Raw genomic sequence first — 20331 nt, forward strand, 5'->3', positions numbered from 1 at the left:
AACTTATTTCTTATTGCTATATACAAGTGGAGTGTACATGAACATGGAAACCGACATGGACATGCAGTATTGTAATATTTTGATGAGTTCTGAAACGCGATGTGATATTTATTTACCGAAATATTGACTGGTATATATAGGAATGTATGTCGTTAACGGAGAATTCATATAATACATGTACTATAGAATATGTGTGTTTAATGCCCTGAATTATTAGTTTGTTGTAATGTGGCCAAATAAAGCTGAGAATACCTTTTTTGTTTGCAAACAAAGCTTTAAAATCATTATATAGCAGACGCATGTTTCAATAATTCTTGTGTGGCCTCACAATAAGATTGTGTTCCCTTACAATAAGATTGTGTTCCCTCACAATAATATTGTGTGGCCTTACAATAAGATTGTGTTCCCTTACAATAAGATTGTGTTCCCTCACAATAATTATTGTGTGGCCTCACATTAATTATTGTGTGGCCTCACAATAATTATTGTGTGGCCTCACAATAAGATTGTGTGGCCTCACAATAAGATTGTGTTCTCTCACAATATTATTGTGAGGTAACACAATAAATATATTTTTTGGTGTGGAGCCAGACGGCTTCCGTAATCTCCTTTAGATTTTGTGCTCTCTGGAAATTCTGTTGACTTGGACTTGTACCAAGAAATTGCTCAAATACAGTTAATTATAACAGTCAATCAGTAGGTACAATGTACTGTGTATCATTTAAAAAGAAATTTTGACTACATACACGACGTGGTCTTCATAATTGAACATAAGAAATTACATTATAATCTTCGTCGTATATGAAAGATGACAAAGTATATCTTTAATTTGTATCTTTTCGGTGGGGGCGCGGTGGCCGAGTGGTTAAGATGTCCCGACATATAACCACAAGCCCTCCACCTCTGGGATGCGGGTTCGAATCCCATGTGGGGCAGTTGCCAGGTACTGACCGCTGACCTGTGGTTTTTCTCCGGGTACTCCGGCTTTCCTCCACCAACAAACCTTACATGACCCTGGCTGTTAATAGGACGTAAAACTAAACAAACAAACAAAATTGTATCTTTTCGGGGCGAAAAGAAGAAAATTAAGGTTTGTTAATTTTCGTCTTTTCGGGGCGAAAAGACGAGATTTTTGAAGGCGAAAATTAAAGGCGCTAATTAGCGTGCTTCACTTTCCATTTTTCGTCTTTTCGCCCCGAGAATTAAGATATTTAATTTTGGCATAAATCAGCCACCGTAGAAAGGACATGTATATGTCTTTTATCCTTTGAGACGCATTATCATGTCGTGATTTAAACGTAAACGACCTGCAAGTTCATGTAATATGAGATACAATGCTGATATTAGAGTCATCACATGTAGTAAAACATTCTTAAATCCGTGGGATGGTGGCGTTTATACAACTTCAACTTTTCGCCAGAAAAAGGGAGGGGCGCTTATTACGGCGAATATGTTGAATTCTAAAATAATCATCTGCGAGGTATATTGATGGCAAAATCTCGAGAAAGAAGGAGGGACATTGTGCATGCATACTAATCAGCAAAGTAATTCAGCCGAAAGAAAAACTGGTTTCACCTCTTTTGTGTCATCGTTACGTAACAATTCCAGTTTTTGTCATCATAAAAAAAAAAAAAAAACAAACAAACCCAAACTCTTTGTTCCTTAAAGGCCCACTACCTTTCCGAAATGGCTTTTAATTTTAGGTCACCTGACCATAGGTCATGGTGACCTATTGCGATAGTCTTTTGTCCGGCGTCGTCCGTCGTGCGACGTCCGTTAACATTTCCTTGTGAACGCGGTAATTTGAATAAATATTCACCGAGCTTAATGAAACTTGATATGTAGACTAATATTGGAAAGATCTCGGACGAGTTCGAAAATCGGCTTGATTCGGCAGTAAATTACGGAGTTATAACCCTTTGCAATAATAATTATTGAACCTTGTGAACATGGTAATGTGAATAAATATTCACCAAGCTTAATGAAAATTTGTATGTAGACCTATTAGATGTATGTTCCTATTTCGTGAACAAAAGACATCAGTTGGCTGGTAAATTACATAACTAATTTTTATCAAATATCAGGTGAACGTTAAGGCCCATAGGCCTCTTGTTAAAATAGGAATGTAAAACGAGATCGATAGCTTTGTAGAGTCACAAAAGTTATTAACTTACCGTTAATAGTACACGTATCATCCACCTTCTGAACAATTTGATTAAATTAAATAAAATGTAAATTTTCATAACGCGGGTCGTCTTATGTTTCGCCGTCGTCCTAAATACCGCACGGTAGTTGACTGTTACTGCACCAGACGACAAAACTCCATTGTTATATATGAATTTACGGAGAAAATCTTGCATATGTTTGGTGTTGTAAGCTCATCTTAGGACATCGGTATATATTTTCTGATGTCATTATTGCTTTAAAGGAACCTTTATGTTTTACTCCGAAAAGGTAGTGGGCCTTTAACTGAAGTAACATTAAAACGACATGAATCGTACAATTCGACTACTGTATTGGCAATACAAGCCACATTCAATCCCAGTGTTTTTAACGTTACATCTCAAATAAATAAAAAAAAAAGTTATATTTCTTCAGGTCTCAGTTGAATTATTATCTGCCTCTTTGCATGATGTGTATTTCAACATGAAATAGCAAAATCACTCAGCTTCCCCTTCAGCTTCCACTGAAGACAAATCTCCCTCGAGAAGGAAGTTGTTGATATCTTCTAAGTGCCCCTGTACTTTGATCTGGTGGTCATTTAATACATTTATTGAGGTCAAGGTGCGCTTTAAACTAAGCACCCTTTTTTTCCTGTAAGAAATACTGAAGCTTTTACTATGTTTTGATTAATACTAGTTATGTGATAAATATAATACACTCATTGCTACATCATTTGAAATTAATAAACTGAAATTTATGAAATTTGATATACCACAAGACTTAAAGGACATTTTGACATTTTATTTCCAAAATAACAATAGTTTTTCTGGGTTTTTTTCATATCATACAATATCTAGAGAAAGGAGACCTACACTGTAGTTATAACACTCACTATACAGTGATTGTCAAACTTGTAACAGCCTCATCAGTTTTAAGCATTTTAGAAACCAGATAAATTTTAAATTTGAGTTTTCAAATTTTTCTAAATCAAAAAACAATATTGAAAAGAATAATAAATTGAAAGCCATTTCGGTTAAGGTATAGACTTTTAAATATATGATTTGCTTGCTCTTGACATTTTTTTTCATCTGTAATGAATAACACTTGGAAACAGTAACTATCTTAAATACTAGTACCTACATGTTTATATATACATATATATATATATAGGTAATCTTCCTCAATATAAAAAATAAATATACTGTGTTATCTATTGATGTAAATGATTAATAAAACAAAAGAGAAGCATGAAAGGTACATACCAGGTAATTCATTTTGTGAGTATACACAAAAAGCTACAAATAGATCATTAATGTGATGATTTATTTAACTGATTTTCTTATCCTTCAGCAGTATCAAGGATTTAAAATAATTTAATTACCTGGTACCATATGTGTTCCAATTCGAATGAAGAATAGAGTTCTCTTTTTTTATTAGTTTAACATCCTATTAACAGCCAGGGTCATTTAAGATTGTGCCAGGTTTGATTGTGGAGGAAAGCCGGAGAACCCGGAGAAAAACCATCAACCAGCTGTCAGTAAAAAACTGTTTAACATTTCTTGTTCTCTAAAATGTATGTATTTGTAAGAGAATGAGTGTCCAGCTAGGCGATATTGTCTATTATTACCAATTTGTTTACTTATTTTCGATAAAATGGGGGTAGCTAGTAGAGACTTTTACATGATTATTCATGAAAATGCATATTCCAGGCGGCAATAGCAATTATGATGAACTCCTTGCTTAATTGTATGTCATAGGGACAATTATAAAATGCCACATTCAAGTTTTAAGTCTCCCTTTATTTAAGAAATCCCTTTATTTAAGAAAACAGCAGAGTAATAGCCTAATCATTCTCCATACGCCAGGGGTTACTATCACTGACATTATATTTACCCCTGCACTATTTCATAATTAACTGATCGCCAGCTGTCAATCAAACCGCATTGTTTGTTCCGACATTGAATAGAAAGTTTGCGGGTAGAGGCGTGGCTATATTACACCTGGCAAATCGTCAATGAAACTGCAGCCAACAGAAGACACAGGAATTAGATTATTTTACGTACATCAAAGGAATTGTATAATGTGGTTCACTGTACATATGTGTTGGTTTGAAGTTGGGTGGCACTTTCTCTGCAATCTTGAAAGGAAGTCTATGCAGGACTCAGTTTTGAGGTCACCTGAGATGAAGTCTTCAGTGACCTAATCTAATTTTGCCTTTTCATGGCAAAAGGTTAATCAAAATTGTGAATTATATGGTCTCCTAGGGACCTGAGGGTTGGGGCCAAAAGGGGTCAATTAGGCTAAAACTTCAACAATCTTCTTCTAAAATTCAGGAAATAGTGGAATCAAATACTCTTCATAGATGAATTCACGTTTCCCCCTGGGGAGGGGGTCAAGTTTACTATAACTTGTAGGTAAAACACATTTTTGAGCATTATTTGGTCATTTGTAATAGAAAATGAATCAAATGTTGTCAGAATTATCAGTATGAGATGGCCATTGAATCCTATTAACAAATTTTTCATGACTGACCCCCAGGGACCTGAGGGGTGGGGCTAAATGGGGTCAAATATGATAGGCTAAAACTTCAAAAACCTCTTCTAAAATTCTGGAAATGGTATAATCAAATACTCTTCATAGATGGAAAGGTCTTAAGGTCCTTCACAAAACTTTTGAATTATCTATGACCCTGGAGTCTCATGTTTCCCCCTGGGGAAGGAGTCTAGTTTACTATAGTTTTGATAATTTTGAACATTATTTGGTCATTTGTAATAGAAAATGAGTCAAATGTTGTCAGAATTATCAATATGATATGGCCATTGAATCCTATTAGCATATTTTCCATGACTGACCCACAGGGGCCTGAGGAGTAGGTCCAAAAGAGGTTTCTTTTAATTAATAATGCCTCTTGGGCTTCTTGATTTCTTTTGAACTGCCTCCAATTTTACTATATTAGATATTAGTCCATGGGTGGATATTGCGTCAGTGATAGTAACCCCTGGAGTATTTAGGATGCAGCCAAAAATGATTTCTGCTAGGGCTGGGTATTGGAAGGTCTATAACGATACGATATGTATTGACGACACAGTGGACCTCTTTTTCAAATTCAGTTGACCAATGTGTTTTGAATATTGTGACAATAAAAGACAATTTTGATAAAACATTATATAACCAGAAAAAAAATCTACAAAACATTTGATTCGGTTTATCATCTGTGTTAATTGATTCATGTCAATTTGTATTCTTAGTTATGAAAAGGCATTTCTAATCCATCTAGGTGACACAGATGCCTTAAACACTTCCAATTGATTGAAATGCTCTTACTTGAATGATGTTTTAGAATAAATTTTGTTTGGAATTTCCTATTTCTATAACAAAAACAGTAGGGTGAGATGTAAAACGATACAGCGATATCCAACATGTTTGCATATCGATATTCGGTACACTGGTGAAAACTGATACATATCGGTATATCGATATATTGATCAAGCCCTAATTTCTGCAAGCCTGTGATTGGTCAGTTTTTTCTTCTGAAGTGGTTCCAATTTTACTATGAGATAGTCAAGGGGTGGATATTACGTCAGTGATAGTAACCCATGGAATATTGAGGATGTAGCTTAAAAGGATTTATCATTTTTTGATTACCTTCCTTTGTTGGTGTTTTTATAGAAAATCAATTAAAATGTATCTTTCAGGTTAACTGCTAGTATATATTATATAATGAACTACCAAGGTTTTTTTTTAAATAAATAACCTTGACCTTTATTCATGGTCACACCGGTCAAATAGACTAAAATCCTGATATGACTTCAAACTCTGGTATATTTTCCATAACCTTATGAAATTGGTCCCTTTTAAGAATAACAACAAGAGTTATTTCCCATTTCTCTTCTCTTCATTTCATCCGCGACACTCCTTCAGGTGTCGCCCAACTAGTATGATAACAGAAAATTATACTTACCAGGACAAAGACAAACAAATATGATATCAGAAAGTCATACTCACTAGGGCAAAGATATACAAATATGATAACAGAAAGTCATACGCACCAGGACAAAGATAAACAAATATGATATCAGAAAGTCATACTCACAAGGACAAAAAAAAACAAATATGATATCAATATCAGTTAGAGGTAGTGTACAGCATTAATGTCAATGTAGTGTACAACACAAAGCTCAAGGTAATATACAACACAAAGGTCAAGGTAATGTACAACACAAAGGTCAAGGTAGTATACATTAGAAAGGTCAATTTTGTGTATAACATAAAGGTCAAGGTAGTGTACAACGCAAAGGTCAAGGTAATGTACAACATAAAGGTCAGCGTAGTGTACAACACATAGGTCAAGGTAGTGTACAACGCAAAGGTCAATGTAGTGTGCAAGACAAAGGTCAAGGTAGTGAACTACACAAAGGTCATGGTAGTATGCAACACAAAGGTCAATGTAGTATGCAACACAAAGATCATGGTAGTGTACAACGCAAAGGTCAAGGTAGTGTTCAACACAAAATGCAAGGTCTCGTACAACATATATGTCAAGGAAGTGTACAATACAAAGGTCAAGGTAGAGGTAAGGTAACACAAAGGTCAAGGCAGGAAGTGTACAACACAAAGTCAAGGTAATTTACTGTTTTAGATAATCGTCTAACGTTAAATACAATCTTAGAAAAATATTTGACAAAATTGCCACCGCCTAGATAGAACATTATTAGTCTGTGTTGACATTTTATGTCAGATTTGTTTTTATTTTCAAAAGACTTACTCTTACATGTGTTTGTTTTCTACAGAGAAAGACATTATGACTAGGATAAATATCCCGTGCTACAGCAGACCAAAGATTTCTACATGGAATGAACCAGCTGGGTTTTACTACAAACAAACTTGGAATTCATTAAATTGTCACGGTCGAATGAAGTGGTCGGCGAAATCCTATGTAAAATGCTTGAATGGAAGACATGTCCTGATCATAGGGGATTCCACTACCAGACAGATAGTCTCCTATTTTACTGCACAATTAAAATTAGACTTGTTTCCCGGTCCTCCGGCGATAGGGCCGTACGTTCATTTTGTTTTCGAACATAATTATTCAAATAATATATCGTTATCTTGGTTCCCTCATGAACATCCTTTTTTTAACTCTCAATATCTAACAACAAAAGCACTACAGTCTATTGCAACTAGACTAGACAACATCGGCAGTAAAAACAACAGTGTTGTTTTGATTCATATGTGGGCACACCATGTACGGACACCGCCACATGTATTCAGACAACACATCCGGGGCATTAGCAATGCTGCCCAAAGGTTATTGTGAAGATCGCCGGAAGTGAGTATTTATATAAAAGGGCCACATGCTACTCTATCGCGGGAAATTATAGAATCCCTCGACTACCTGGCTCGTGTTCATCAACAGATCTAGTCAGAAGAGTTTTCCAATCTCAAAAAAAATGTCACGTTTCTAAATATCTGGGATATGACGGCAGGGTATGAGAATTACGACATTCATCCAGACGATCATGTTGTCGTTGACATCGTCCAAAATTTCATGTCGTATGTCTCCTTATAGTAGTATACTGAATAATACAAATCAAAAATATTAGTAATGCAAAGGTTTCCGTGTGGTATTTACATCTGAGTTACGGGATCGGGATGAAATGATGCTACACAACAATAATTATCCTTCGATAGACCCACCAGAAATATACTTAAACTTTATATTTACAATCTTAATTAAATTTTTATGGTTCAATATTGACCTCATATGACATTTGTAACATTAAAATTGAATGATATCGTTTCGCTCAGACAGGCATTTTGAACAGCCACTAATTATAAAAGTGATACAAATTCCCGCCAATGTATCAATGGACAATACAATTGTACATACAAATAAAATGGGCTCCGTTTATTGAAGCATATATCTAGGGGTTTCCCGATGTGAAAATATAAATCGTTTTATTTATCTCATGTTAAATACTCCACAGTGCAAATTAATTTGATTTTATGCGTTTCTGGAACACACGAAATTCCAAACGGTAATCTCTTAAAGAGGTATCTTCCGAAAGGTGTTATAAATGTGCACAAATCAGCTGTCATCAACCTGCTGGATTTTCGAGAATCCAAAAGTAGGCGTTAGTCGAAATCAATGGGATCCCGACATAATGTTGTTATTTTTGGGTCAATTCGCAAGTCAAGATGGCCGCCACACATGCCATCTTGAAAACACATTTTGAACTTTTTCTCAAGTTCTACTGGTGCAAATTGGCTGAAATATGTCTAAAATGATCCTGACATGGTCGCGACAAATTATGGTTATTTTTCGAAAATCATAGATGACCGCTACAGCCGCCATCTTGAAAAAATATATTTTGAACATCTCAATTTCTATCGGTTCGATTTGAAAGTTTATTGACAAACTTCAGCATTACTGATAAAACTTTTTTCGCTCACCTAACATGTGTTTTGAAATAGAATAACGCATAAAAGTGCACTATTTGACTAATTTGCAGTCATTCGGAAAAAACGAACTACGCACACAGTAATCAAATCATTATTTATTTGAGTGTTGTGCTCGGAAAATGATAATTATCAATTTGCAGACTAGACACATATTTGGAATAAATATATAAACTATTTGCTTCACTTTTCTTAAAACCCATTTTAGAAGGCAGCCAGCATGGTGATGAATACTATAACCTATCAATATCACTATAACAATACAGGCAAAATTTATATATTTTTCTTTCATTACCAATTAACAAGTAAATTCGAAATATTCCAAATGATTCATACAATGAGATATAATAAACGTATACAGAGAATTAAATCATTTATACACTTGTTTGATCAGTGTTTACTTGCACCTCCAAACTTTCGATGTGACTTTGAGATGGCGCGGGTGTGAAGTCACTTCCGCCGTTGGCATCTTGTCCACGATTTTCTGTGGCTCGTGTATTTGTGATGTCACTGTGTTGGTAAATGATCATCATCACTGCCAGGTAATACAACACACTGACAGCAAACATGCACGTGGACCCGAGTCCGGACAGCACGAGAGAGGAGGGCGTGAAGAGCTGTATCTTAGGGTCATTGTATCGCACTATGCTTCCCATCTCAGCCAACACTTCTCCCAGATTGGCCCATTCCAATGCGGCTGAAATATATCAGAGGATTAGATCTAGTTGACTAGACAACCTTTAAACTTTCTCCAGAAATTTTGGATATGTGTTCATAATGTAATATCCAGCATTGCAAAAACTACGTTTTTATGTCAAAATCGTTTCAGATCATTGTGTAGTGTAACGTCATTGTATCCAAATTTATACTGTACCCAAATTGATACCCTTTTGACGTCATTCCATCACCTATAGAAGCAATGGTCCCGCAGAAATGTTATAGGGTATCATGTGGTACGTGAATTATTCCCATTGAGAAAACAGCTGAAACCTTTTTGTGGAAAAAGTTTACCCCATTTCCCAGTGATGACGCCAAACATGAATCATTTATTGATAATTATGATTTGTCTTATGCAAATATTTGTTATTTTCTCTGAAACATAACTTTGAAATTGATAACTTGGTCTGAAATGTGTGAAATACTGAAAATGTGACGCACAACAAGTACTTTTTGTACTATCCTTTTCTTCTAGGCCACGCGAAAGAGAATTTGTTAAATAATTAAACACAGGATATAAACACTCAACAGGAAAGAAATATACTGTTGCCTCACCCAATTTTTTCTAACAAGAGGCCCAGAGGGCCTGTATCGCTCACCTGGCTTTTTGTTAGTAATTATCACAAGAATCTGACAATTAGAAAAATAAGCAAAATTGACTCCCAAAGTTTAATTTTGAATCACAACCATACAATGATGCTATTGATACCATACAAATATGCTATCCAATACATAGGTTCAGAGACAAAGTAATTTATATGAAAATAGTAGCCTAACTGACCTTTTTGACCTCGCATCTATTGCCTTTTAAGGCCCTAGGGGTCAGCCCTATCATTTGTACAATTTCAAATCCCAACCCTATAAGGATGCTACCATTGCATTATAAGTGCTCTTCCATTCTTAGTTGCAGAGAAGAAGTCGTTTATATGGAAATAGCTAAATTGACCCCTTTTGACCCCACCCTTCAGGCTCCCGGGGGGTCAGCCCCATCATTTGCAAAATTTTAAATCCAAAGTGAAACCCTATAAGGATGTAACCATTGCATTATGAGCGCAATCCCATGTTAAGTTGCAGAGAAAAAGTCATTTATATGGAAATTGACCACTTTTGACCCCGCCCATCAGGCCCTCGGGGGTCAGCTCTATTATTTGCTCAATTTGGAATCCCCAGCCTACAAGGATGCTACCATTGCATTATGGGTGCTATACCATGCTTAGTTGCAGAGAAGAAGTCATTTATATGGAAATAGCCAAATTGACCCCTTTTGACCCCGCCCCTCAGGCCCCCGGGAGGTCAGCCCTATCATTTGCACAATTTTGAATCCCCACCCTATAAGGATGCTACCATTGCATTATGGGTGCTATACCATACTTAGTTTCAGAGAAGAAGTCGTTTATATGGAAATAGCCAAATTGACCCCATTTGACCCCGCCCCTCAGGCCCCCGGGGGGTCAGCCCCATCATTTGTACAATTTGAATCCCCACCCTATAAGGATGCTACCATTGCATTATGGGTGCTATCCCATGCTTGGTTTCAGAGAAGAAGTCGTTTATATGGAAATAGCCAAATTGACCCCTTTTGGCCCCGCCCCTCAGGCCCCCGGGGGGTCAGCCCCATCATTTGTACAATTTTCAGTTAGTAGCCCATAAGGATGCTACCAGTCAAATTTTATTGAAATCCGACCAGCGGTTATGGAGAAGAAATCGATTGTTGACGGACGACGGACGGACGGACGCCGGACGCTGCGGTATCCCATAAGCTCACCTCGGTCCTTTGGACCAGGTGAGCTAATAAAGTGCGCTATTCAGTCTAATATCATTATTGACCCGAAAAAAACTGCCTTGTAACTTATAGACCCATAATCTTTTCTGTAGGTTTTTTTTTCATTAGAAATTATTACAACCATTAAAAAACATATCTGGTTGTGTTTCTATGGTAGATACAACATGTAACAATGAACCTAAATCAATGAAACATCACATAAATCATAACAGGGGGTCTTACTTACTGACCGATATAACTACTGTCACTGCCGCATAAACTTCATCCGTCAGTACGAAATGTTTTATTTGTCAATACGATCACGTGAATTTGTTCCACATTTGACAAAACCTTTTCTAACTTTAACCTTCAGTGAATGAAAAGTCATTCAGTTCCACCAACACGTGACGTCACATTCACGGGAATGACGTTATTTGTACGGCATATACATCTCCGTATTGCAGAGTCGTCTTTTTCTTGGCTTATGGCAAATGTATGTATTGCTATAAGTAATTATTTAATGGATAATAATTGGGTTTTTTTCCAGTATTTACACGTTTTTTTCAAATGACAATACAATCTGAGCATAATTACTAGGACTGTTTGCGAAAGCGCTTACATATTTTCCACGGTAGTAAAAGGGTTACTCTCATTCGGTTTAAAGAAGCGTCTCACTTCGATTGAAAACAAGTGAATAGCCGGTGAATACCTTTCGTTTTGAATGTCGTCTATAAGGAAATGGTTGCAGGATAAACAGAATATACGGTAAGTATATTACAATGCAAAGTTTATTCTGGCGCTCTACACTGAAAGCCGAGATGACTCGGCAAAGCCTCGCACTACGATTAACCTTGTATTGTAAGATACAAGATATATTCTCTATATAATAAGCACAACTACAGCCCTTTCATACAGTAAAATCATATTATATCCATAGATATAGAGTTTTCTTATATTTAAACGTTTTTCTTTATGGGTATCAATTTGGATACATGCCATGTGATAACACTCTAAGTTTAACATCAGATGTCTGAAAAGTTTGTCATACGACACCTTCTATCATACCTTATACACTGTCATAACAAAATCAATGCATTATACAAAATTGTAACAAAGTTTGTAAGTACTTTTTCAAGACTTGAAACAAAGTGAAAATCACTAACGAACAAATGTGATGTTTAAGAGATATATGCAATTTGTAATAAAATTGGATAAATTTTATGAAATAAAAATAGACTTCTATTAGAATTTCACTTTTCATGTATACATGAACAATTTAATTGAACATGTTACACTAATCTCCATTGGTGAGAAGTATGTGGCTATTCTTTGAGAGTCACGGACTATACTGTACCTGATTTAGTAGTACGGTGACTGTAACCAGTGTGATAGACTACAGACTATACTGTACCTGATGTTAGTAGTACGGTGACTGTAACCAGTGTGATAAACTACAGACTATACTGTACCTGATGTCAGTAGTACGGTTGCTGTAACCAGTGTGATAGACTATAGACTATACTGTACCTGATGTCAGTAGTACGGTTGCTGTAACCAGTGTGATAGACTATAGACTATACTGTACCTGATTTAGTAGTACGGTGACTGTAACCAGTGTGATAGACTACAGACTATACTGTACCTGATGTCAGTAGTACGGTGACTGTAACCAGTGTGATAGACTACAGACTATATTGTACCTGATGTCAGTAGTAAGGTAGATGTAACCATTGTGATAGACTATAGACTATATTGTACAATATGTCAGTAGTACGGTGACTGTAACCAATGTAATAGACTATAGACTATACTGTACCTGATGTCAGTAGTACGGTTGCTGTAATCAGTGTGATAGACTATAGACTATTCTGTACCTGATGTCAGTAGTACGGTGACTGTAATCAGTCTGATAGACTACAGACTATACTGTACCTGATGTCAGTAGTACGGTGACTGTCACCAATTTGATAAACTATAGACTATACTGTACCTGATGTTAGTAGTACGGTTGCTGTAAACATTGTGATAGACTACAGGCTATACTGTACCTGATGTCAGTAGTACGGTGACTGTAATCAGTGTGATAGACTACAAACTATACTGTACCTGATGTCAGTAGTACGGTTTCTGCAACCAGTTGATAGACTATAGACTATACTGTACCTGATGTCAGTAGTACGGTTTCTGCAACCAGTTGATAGACTACAAACTGGTGACTTTTACCAGTGTGATAGACTATAGACTATACTGTACCTGATGTTAGTAGTACGGTGGCTGCAACACGTGTGATAGACTATATACTGTACTACGTGTTAGTAGTACGTTTGCTGTAACCAGTGTGATAGACTATAGACTATATACTGTACCTGATGTTAGTAGTACGGTTGCTGTAACCAGTGTGATAGACTACAGACGATACTGTACCTGATGTCAGTAGTACGGTGACTGTAATCAGTGTGATAGACTATAGACTATACTGTACGGTGGCTGCAACACGTGTGATAGACTATATACTGTACTTGGTGTTAGTAGTACGTTTGCTGTAACCAGTGTGATAGACTATAGACTATATACTGTACCTGATGTTAGTACGGTTGCTGTAACCAGTGTGATAGACTACAGACTATACCTCACCTGATGTTAGTAGTACGGTGACTGTAACCAGTGTGATAGAATACAGACGATACTGTACCTGATGTCAGTAGTACGGTTGCTGTAACCAGTGTGATCATATACCGCAGTCGTGTTTGTGATTGCCACGTATAGATAAGGATTCCAGTACCTGCTAGCCCCGCCAAATTAAACAATAATGCGAATACCTCAATTGTTTGTTCCCCGATTCTCCGAGCAAGCCAAGTCTCTGAAATATAAAGTAATACTATAATGGAAGTATCACCGTTAGACCACAGGCATTTTACTCTATAGAATTTTTTCTCTCTCCTGATATGTAATACAATGCGAAGGTCTATAACTCGGCCGGTGTAACGTTGAAAATGGACCCCCTTTGAAAACTGACCTCGGGTCATTTTTCAACTTTGAAAAATGACCCCGAAAACCGTTGAAAACTGAACTTTCAGCGCACTTTTTACACCGACCCGTTGAAAATAGACCCCGTTGAAAAGTGACCCCATAAGAACTCGTTTTTACACAACAACACAACACGACACCACAACATCACACAGCACAGCAACACACCAACAACACAACAACACTACACAACACAACAACACATCACATCACACAACAAAACACAACAAAATAACACAACATCACACAACAAAACATCAAACAACATAACATAACACAACATAACATCACACAACACAACAACGCATCACACTAAACACAACATCACAAAACACACAACACAAGACAGCATTACACAACAATACGACACAACATCACAACAAAACATCACACAACACACAACACAACAACACCACAACACACAACCACGCAACAACAATACAACAACATCCAAGAACAACACTACACAACACAACGTCACACAACACAACATCACACAACACAACATCACACAACACAACATCACACAACACAACATCACACAACACAACATCACACAACATAACACAAATACACATCACGCAAACACACAACAACAACACAACACCACCCAACAACAACACACAACACCACAAAAACACAACACAAATCACAACACATCACAACGTAACAAAACATAACACAACAACACATAACACAACACAACCACGACACACAACCACGCAACAACAATACAACACCACTCATAAACAACACAATAACACACAACAACATCACACAACACAACACAACATCACACAACATAACACAACACAAAATCACACAACAAAACATCATACCACAACACAACAACACACAACACAACCACAATACAACATACAACAACACCTAACAACACAACAATACACAGCAACACAAAACCCGACAACAACACAACAGTACACAACATAACGTAACAACACATCATAAAAACATCACGTAACAACACTTTACACAAACACGGAACAACAACACAGCACACAACAACACAACACAAAACACAGCCACACAGCAACCCACTAATGACACACAACACAATAACATGACACAACCACACATAACAACACAACACAACAACACAACACCACATAACATAACAACACAACATCACACAACAACAAAACAACACACAACAACACCACAAACAAACAACACACATCACAAAAACACACAACCACAAAACAACAAAACACAACCATACACTGAACATAACATAACACATACATCGTTCATGTTAAGTTATTCAGACAGATCCTGACATTGCGAGTGCTTTTCCCATGCCATGTTATCAGAGATTATGTCAAGGTCAAGAGTTTGCTACGGAGTCAAACAAAGGTCAAAAACGAAATTTGTCACAGAAAAGTTTTGAAGGGCGCATATGACAGATCATGCTCTCAGGAACATAAAATGACCAATTTCAAGGTCATATGATCCAAAATGGCGGAGTTATAGGACATTAAAAATCGAAATTTTAGTCCCTGCGCGAGACGTTTCAACGCCATAATACCTGTATGTACAGTGTTGATTTTTCATACCTCCGTTGTATGAACTTTTGTCTTCAAAAGTTATGGATTTTAAAGGGGTTATATAGAAAAATGGCGGAAATATAGCTCTCCAAATATGTCCATTTGTTCCATTTACTTATTTTTTTCCCGTAATTTGTGAGCTCGTAGGGCCTTTATCATTTAATTTAGGGTGTTGATTTTATGTAAATGTAGACATTGATATATTGTCTGTACAGGGTTATAATTTCAAAATCACGAATTAGAAAATGGCCGAAATATAGCCCTCCGAATATGGCGTTTTGTTCACTTTTTTAACGTAAATTTTACCGTGATTTAAGAAATTTCCAAGAGAAAGGTTTTGAATCGAATGTGAAAGAGCATGCTCTCAGACACATAAAATGACTAATTTCAAGGTCATATGATTCAAAATGACGGAGGTATAGGACATCAATTGTCCTTTCAGCGATTTTATTTTGTGCGTTGGGTGATGTGTATTTAGTTGAGATTACAAGATGTGACCAAAGGGAGATAATCCTTTAATACTCTAATACTAATAATATTGTAAGAGTTATTCCGCATTGGTCCAAGATCTTCATAAGAAAAGGAGAATTTTTGCACTTTAAAAAACCTGAAATTCTAATGTGTTTACCTATTCATTATCAAAATTGATATTTTGAACCTAAATCTCAATCTGAATTTCCAAATTCATATCATGGTTATCAAGGAATAATTACCTGTCAGAAAACATTTTACTTTTGAAATTCAAGATTAGCCAGCCAATCAGCGGCGCGGTTAAAATTCTGTCCTGTGCTCAATCTACGGGCCGTTTCGAAGGTCTTTTTTTCATTTGGCTGGTTGTTATCTATACCCAACTTGAATAGAGCATACTGGGGTATTATCGACCTCCGTGTATTATCGACAATTTTTCTGATTAAAACTTGATTTAAATATAATCGTTTACAGCTTCAATTTTGTGTTCAATCAGTGATAACTGACAGGTATTTGTTGAAATATTCAAAGAAAACATGGACAGGTAGCTCAGATACCAAAAAATAGAAGGGTCGATAATATCCAGACGAAATCACAATCTCCGTGTATTAACGACAGTTGGCTAGTGACACAGATTTTACTGCGCAACATATATATACAATGTATTTACTACAGTTAGTATCCGGTAAACATTTGTGTAATGGTTAGCAGGGAATAGTTTTAGTAGGTCTCACGGAGGGTTCAAATCACGCCGGTTAGATATTGTTTTTAATTTTCTTCATTTTTTTTCTCAATCAAAGGTCCACTACAAATCCGAAACAAATTTTTAGTTTTAAAATGGGAATTGAGATTGATAATTTTGCAGAGACGTAAACTACAATGTATATATTTTAGCTTCAGTTTAATAATACACTTATTACCATCCTTTTCATTTAATTAAACAATGTTATTTCTTTAATAATTCGGGTCATAGTTATGATTCCCAGCATCGACCTAATAAATTATATTTATAAGGACACGGTAGTTGACGATCACTGCACCAGACGGACACTAGCGACATTAAGTTGAACACTGTTAACATAGATTACATTAGGGGGCGTTTTTCCGTGTTGTAACCTCATGCTAGCCCATCAATTTATATTTTCTTGTCTTAATATCGTTTTCAAAGACTTGTTGTGCGGTGAAAAGGACATAAAACATTTTTTTTTAGCTTTTTTTTTTTTTTTTTTTGCAACGGGGCTCATCACAAGGTGACCTTTGATTTATTGATATATGTGAAAACAATTACAGCTATAGAAATGTAAGATAAAGAATATATTCGTTTAATTACAATTTTCCTTTAGTACAGTTAGTATAATAATTTGATACTGAACGTTCCAAAAATAATTTTAATAATTACAAACTGTTGTTTTGCCTTCGTGTTACATATTTATCAAGAACTTTGTCTGCATGTAGAATATAAACTATTTATTTTACAACAATTGCGAAACAAGCTATACAGCTTAAATAAATCACCCTATTTGGATCGGATGGAAGAGCGCGAGTGGTCTTACTGTGCGAGGAAACAAGAGTACCCGGGAAACCCACGTGATTGGATCGGACAGGTGACCTCTGACATGTCTGCATGTACATGTACATGTACCAGTATACGAAATATGTTTAAATCTGTGAATTTGTTCGGATAGTTTGACTGGTGTTGAGCGAATTAAGACAAAGAGATTTTGTGCATGTGTTTTACTGATAAAAATATTCAACGTTTTAGTTGAAATTTTACTTTTCAACTTTATGTTCTCTTTCTCTTAGAAATGGCATCTCAACTCTCTGTGAAGAAGTTCAATACTCGTCTAAAAATATGGCCTTAGCAATTGAAGCTGTAAGAAACGGGATGGGGAAATCAATGGCATCTAGGACATACTCTGTTCCTAAAACAACCCTTCTAGACAAGCTGGCAAACAGGGTCCCTTTGGAACCAACAAAACCTGGCCCGAAACCTGTGTTAACGAAGGCAGAAGAGAGCACTCTGGTAAATTACGCCAACCTCATGGCGGAAATAGGGTATCCTATAACCAGGAAAGAACTGTGCTTTGAGGTTAAACGAATTATAGATCTGGATGGAAGGAAAACACCATCCAAAGACAACTTGCCTGGGTATGACTGGTACACGGCATTCATGAAATTCCACAGGCACTTGGACACGAGCGCGCTGCAATTTCAATGCCAATGGTACAGGCGTGGTATGATGGCCTTTAGCCTTTTTGGAAAAAGACATTCAAAACTGGGAACTTCTTATTAAGAACCCAAGACGGTTATTCAACGCCGACGAGTCCGATTTTCCTTTATGCATGAAGTTGGGCAAGGTGTTATCTTAAACAGGCGCAAAACATGTTTACCAAGTCGTGTCTAACAGCAAACAACAAATTACTGTTATGGCTTGTTTCAATGCTCTCGGGGATTACGTCGCTCCGTTAATTGTATATCCGGGACAACGATTTAGAGATACGGGGATAAAAGAGTTTCCCGAAGCAATATATGCTCACTCTGAAAATGGATAGATGGACAGGGAACTTTTCCTGAGCTTTCTGGCCGTGATCAACAGTTTCGTTGAGGAAAAGACCATTGAAAAGCCTGTGATTCTGTTTGTGGACGGCCACAGTACTCATATGACGGCGGAAGCAGCCAGATTTTGTGCTGAAAATCATATTATTCTGTACTGCCTTTTGCCAAACGCTACCCATGCTGATTTCCCACCAATGAAATCAGCATGGAGAGGAAATGTCAAGCAATGGCAAATGGATAATCTTGGAAAGGCTTTCACAAAGTATGACTTCCCAAAAGTCTTCAAGCAATCTTGGGAGACATGTGCCACACTTTCTAACGCCGCCCATGCGTTTAAGCGTTCAGGATTATTTCCCTTAACAGCAGAAGGCATAGACCAAAGCAAATTGGGTCCTTGCAAACTTATCTCCAAAGAAAAATTAGAAACCAAAGAAAGAGAAGCAGAAGAAACTGATGACGGGGATGCAGGTACCAATGACATCAATTTGAGTGATAATAGGCCTAACGCTGTTGCCTTGTCTTGTCAGGCAAAACACTCAACCACAAACGACAAGGACTGTGACAAAGAGAACGTTATTGTTCAACGTGATATTGCAGATGTGCATGTTTCAGCCGTCGTTGGGAATATGACACGCAATGAGCATGCCGTATCTGCAGCGTTCCAAACGCTTGTGATTCCAGAAATTAAAACAGGAAAAAACAAGTCAAAGCGGAAAAAACTGCCAAAGGCTTTATCCGGACATGAGACACTTGAAATGTTCAAGCAGAAAGAGGAAGAGAAAATTGAGGAGGAACGCAATAAGAAAGAAAGGGCTGAAAAGAGAATTGAAAACAAGCAAAAAAAGTAAGAAAAAAGAAAAGCTAAGCAAGAACGTGCAGAGGAACGAAAACGAATTAGAGAAGAAAAGGAACAAAGCAAAAGAGCATTAAAGCGATCGTGCAAGAAGCTGTTCGACACGGATAGTGAGGAGGAGTTTCTTGAAGACTTCGAGTCCGACGCCGATTCACATTTCTGCCCTGGCTGTCAGTCGACCGGTGGAAGAGTGTCTGAATGGGTTGCATGTGTTACATGTAATTTGTGGTGGCATATTCTGTGCAGCTCCGATATAACCTTGATCAATCTCCGTCGGGAGGCTGATATCGAGGCGTACAGGTTTACATGCGACTTCTGTTAATAAGACCTTAAGGTCGGACAAATGCGGCAGGTTCTTTACTAGGCCTACTTGAAATGCCGAAAATATCAGTTCTTTCAAGAATTTATTTTATGAACAGTAGATCTAAATAAATTTATTATTTTTGAATTGAGTTGTTTTGTAAAATAGATATTTTCAAAAATAGTAAAGGTTATTGGAGCATCTTTATAGTTGGTCGATAATACCCGGATGTGGTCGATAATATACAGTTGATAAATCTGTGTGACCTTGAAGATTTTCTTAAAGTCATAACATTTGTATGCATGGAACTTATGTAAAACGATGCATCTTAAATGAATTTATCGGATCAGCAATGTTTGTTTGTGGTGCTGAAATACATCGTTTCATTATTGTGAATTCATACTTAAATGGTCGATAATACCCCAGTATTCTACTTTAATTTCGAGATGTTTTAAAGTTA

The 20331-nt window shown here is 36.7% G+C and overlaps 2 protein-coding genes across 2 annotated transcripts in view; one reads left to right on the plus strand and one right to left on the minus strand.

Annotated features, from left to right (window-relative positions):
- Window positions 1-8707: 8707 nt before the first annotated feature.
- On the minus strand, window positions 8708-17779 carry LOC138307152 (uncharacterized). The gene is made up of 3 exons (XM_069247781.1): window positions 17749-17779; window positions 13794-13961; window positions 8708-9319 (listed from the first exon to the last, which is right to left on the minus strand). The coding sequence occupies exons 1-3, from the start codon at window positions 17777-17779 to the stop codon at window positions 8997-8999; spliced, it is 522 nt and encodes a 173-aa protein (XP_069103882.1). The 3' UTR covers window positions 8708-8996.
- A 1042-nt stretch (window positions 17780-18821) lies between these two features.
- Window positions 18822-20331, plus strand: part of LOC138307153 (uncharacterized) — a 115488-nt gene continuing 113978 nt past the window's right edge. Inside the window, exon 1 of the mRNA XM_069247782.1 lies at window positions 18822-19561. Coding sequence (XP_069103883.1) covers window positions 18822-19561 — 740 coding nt within the window. The remainder of the gene's footprint in view (window positions 19562-20331) is intronic.

Source organism: Argopecten irradians, chromosome 14 (assembly GCF_041381155.1).
Source record: "Argopecten irradians isolate NY chromosome 14, Ai_NY, whole genome shotgun sequence".
Lineage (NCBI taxonomy): Eukaryota > Metazoa > Mollusca > Bivalvia > Pectinida > Pectinidae > Argopecten > Argopecten irradians.